At 38.7% G+C, this 3,557-nt stretch overlaps 1 protein-coding gene across 1 annotated transcript in view; it reads right to left on the bottom strand.

Moving 5' to 3' along the window:
• The window catches only part of mrpl37 (mitochondrial ribosomal protein L37), a 20,678-nt gene that overhangs the window by 10,169 nt on the left and 6,952 nt on the right, over window positions 1–3,557 (bottom strand). The window contains exons 2-4 of the mRNA XM_015393122.1: window positions 3,276–3,459; window positions 916–1,031; window positions 555–743 (exon numbers count right to left, since the gene is read on the bottom strand). Coding sequence (XP_015248608.1) covers window positions 555–743; window positions 916–1,031; window positions 3,276–3,459 — 489 coding nt within the window. The remainder of the gene's footprint in view (window positions 1–554; window positions 744–915; window positions 1,032–3,275; window positions 3,460–3,557) is intronic.

Raw genomic sequence — 3,557 nt, forward strand, 5'->3', positions numbered from 1 at the left:
CCCCCAATATGTTACGCCCCGGCTTGGTGGGTGCAAGAGGTCCCGGGTTCAAATCCCGGACAAGCCCCCAATATGTTACGCCCCGGCTTGGTGGGTGCAAGAGGTCCCGGGTTCAAATCCCGGACAAGCCCCCAATATGTTACGCCCCGGCTTGGTGGGTGCAACATAGTGGATGACAACAAAACATTTAGCATATCAAACGTAGGATTTATTATAAAGCTAGGGGTTAAAACATACAAAAACAAAAAAAAAGACAAGGAAGTGGTAGTGAGCAGCATCTGCTGCTGTTCTGGCTGCCAGGCTGGAGAGAGAGAGAGGGTGGAGCCAAGGCAGACCTTTAAAGACTACAGCTAAATGAGGGTTCAGGGCAGGCTGGAAAACCTGGAACTGGAAGACAGGCTTAGTACAGCTCCATACATAACAAACGTGTATTTGATTTTTTTCTTTTTCTTTTTTAGAACAAAGATTTCCAATTTAAAACCGTATTCTTTGTTTATAACATTTATGGATCAGAATTCACTCCATACTACACATGGAAGATGGAGATAACCCACCAGAGCAGTTGATTTCCTCCTTGTACACGTTCACTTGCTGCAGGTCGATGGTGGGGGAGACGGGATAGAAGCTTTCCAGGATCTGATCCGACGTCTCCAACACTTCTGTTTCCCCGCACACCCGTGGCAGAGGATCCATGCTGCAATGCAGCAACCCGTTCTGACCTCTGACCTGGAACAGGTCATCACCTGAAAAGAAAATAAAAGAGCGTAAAGGATTTCATTCAACCCTGTTCGTTTTATTTAAACACCATTTTAGACCAACAGTCTTCGAGATTAAAGATCGGATCATCTACAGATATCAAATCTGATTCGACATGTCCAAACTCCCCCCCCGCCACCTCCAGGGCTGCAGATCTACCTCTTTTCCAGGAAGCTGCTAATGAATAGTTCTCGGCCAGGATCCTCCTTCCAATGGCTGGGTGAGTGGGCTGCAGGGTCGCGCAGAGGTGGAGCAGATTGTGAAGCAGAGTGTTGCTACAAAAAAAAGCACACAATGACAGATTGTTTTATGTATGTATGCATGTACACTACCGTTCAAAAGTTTGGGGTCACATTGAAATGTCCTTATTTTTTAAGGAAAAGCACTGTACTTTTCAATGAAGATAACTTTAAACTAGTCTTAACTAGTACTGTGGGTACTATTTAATGAGAATGCCAGTTGGGGACCTGTGAGGCGTCTGTTTCTCAAACTAGAGACTCTAATGTACTTATTTTCTTGCTCAGTTGTGCAACGCGGCCTCCCACTTCTTTTTCTACTCTAGTTAGAGCCTGTTTGTGCTGTCCTCTGAAGGGAGTAGTACACACCGTTGTAGGAAATCTTCAATTTCTTAGCAATTTCTGGCATGGAATAGCCTTCATTTCTAAAAACAAGAATAGACTGTCGAGTTTCAGATGAAAGTTCTATTTTTTTGGCCATTTTGAGCGTTTAATTGACCCCACAAATGTGATGCTCCAGAAACCCAATCTGCTCAAAGGAAGGTCAGTTTTGTAGCTTCTGTAATGAGCTAAACTGTTTTCAGATGTGTGAACATGATTGCACAAGGGTTTTCTAATCATCAATTAGCCTTCTGAGCCAATGAGCAAACACATTGTACCATTAGAACACTGGACACTGCAAAAAAGGAAGATCTATTTCTATTTCGTTTAATTCTGTGACATTTCTGCTAAAATATTAATAAAAAAAACGTTTTGAAGTTTTTGTCAAGTGTATTTTTCCCATACATTCACTGCACCTAAATAATGAAATTAATTCTAGCCAAAAAAAATAGACTAGTTTTAAGCCTTTAAATGAACTGGTATCAAGTACATTTGCCTTGTTTTTAAGCCTGCTGTATGCTTGTTTTGAGTTGGTTAGAGGACATTTAATTTTAAGCAATAATGACTAATAAATGAGAATAAATTGCTTAAAATAAGGGAAAAAAACTTAACAAGTAAAAGAAGAAATTGATTTTTCTACTTGATTTAAGTTTTTTTGGATGCTTACTACTTGGATATTATTATGTTCTTGTTTTAAGAAATCTTACCAAGTCTCATTTGCTTGCTGCACTGGCAGATTATTTTGCTCAAAATAAGCAATTATTCACTTAAAACACTATATTTTTTTCTTATTTTAGTGATAGTTGCTGGAAATGGGCCTCTATACACCTATGTATATATTGCACCAAAAACCAGACATTTGCAGCTAGAATAGTCATTTACCACATTAGCAATGTATAGAGTGTATTTCTTTAAAGTTAAGACTAGTTTAAAAGTTATCTTCATTGAAAAGTACAGTGCTTTTTCCTTCAAAAATAAGGACATTTCAATGTGACCCCAAACTTTTGAACGGTAGTGTATGTGTGTTAGTGTGTGTATGCATACTTGTATGTATAGTTTTTTCAAATTATCAGATGTAATTACCAAAACAATGTAATAAATACATGTATATTACACATTAACACATTAATTTTCTTGTGACTGGTTTGTATAATATGTAATATTACATGATTTTCATTGACTTCATACTGACTATGCAATGGGATGTGCCTATTTTTCTTTTTATTATAAGTTAAAATAATCTACTTACGCCATGAAACACCAAGTGTCCAACTGATGAATTTATCTTTATTTTAAAAGTCTTAATCTGCCCTGAAAACGAGAACGTCATTGTTGTTTGATGCTGTAACACAAATATTGTTCACATTTATACCTGTCTAACTAGGGACTACCAATATGGCGGCTGGTGGCTTTATTTGAGCCCCATACAATCATTGGGCTATCAGCAATCCAGTAAATTATTCAAACATGGATTAATCAAACTGTGCTGTGATGAAAGAAGGGAGACAAAGAAGCTGGCTGGAGTTCAGGAAGTGGGGAAGTTGAGCATGAAGCCCATTGACGTTGTCTAGCTTTCTGTCAGTTCCACTGTACTGCCAGCAGATGGAGCCATTTCTGTTTATAAAAGTAAAAAGAATTCTAGCACTGGGTACAATTTTGAACATTTCTTGACCAATTTATCTAAGTGGGAGGTTTATTTTCTTCTATTTAATTATACATTTCTATAGAAATAAAGCCACTCTTATGTTATCAGTTACTCCGCACCACATCCATTTTTATTCTAACTAATCCTCTTCAGACCAAAACAGTTTCCTGAAAGTTTCCAAAGGATTTAAGATTCCTGCAGCTTTAAATTTACACATAAATAATCAGAATGTGTCCCACTTTAATGAGAGACCCTACCTGTATTTCTCCTTTTTGGGCCGTGGTTCTGTTGTATCCCAGAACCGGGCGTGTTTGATGGCGTTCTGCACGCGCTCATCCTGATTCAGCAGCTGGTTTTCAGGCACTGCAGCCGGTGAGGTGATGTGAGAAGGCAGGCCGTGGATCAAACTGGATTTGGTCAACCAGAGAGCCTGACGCACACCTGAAACACATTATACATTTAAAAACTTTCCTTATTGATAAAGCTTATAGTTAGAGTGGCTCAGGTTATCCTGAGCTATCTCTATAGTTATGCTGCTA

The sequence above is a fragment of the Cyprinodon variegatus genome, unplaced genomic scaffold (genome assembly GCF_000732505.1).
Source record: "Cyprinodon variegatus isolate N-32 unplaced genomic scaffold, C_variegatus-1.0 Scaffold625, whole genome shotgun sequence".
Taxonomy (NCBI): Eukaryota; Metazoa; Chordata; class Actinopteri; order Cyprinodontiformes; family Cyprinodontidae; genus Cyprinodon; species Cyprinodon variegatus.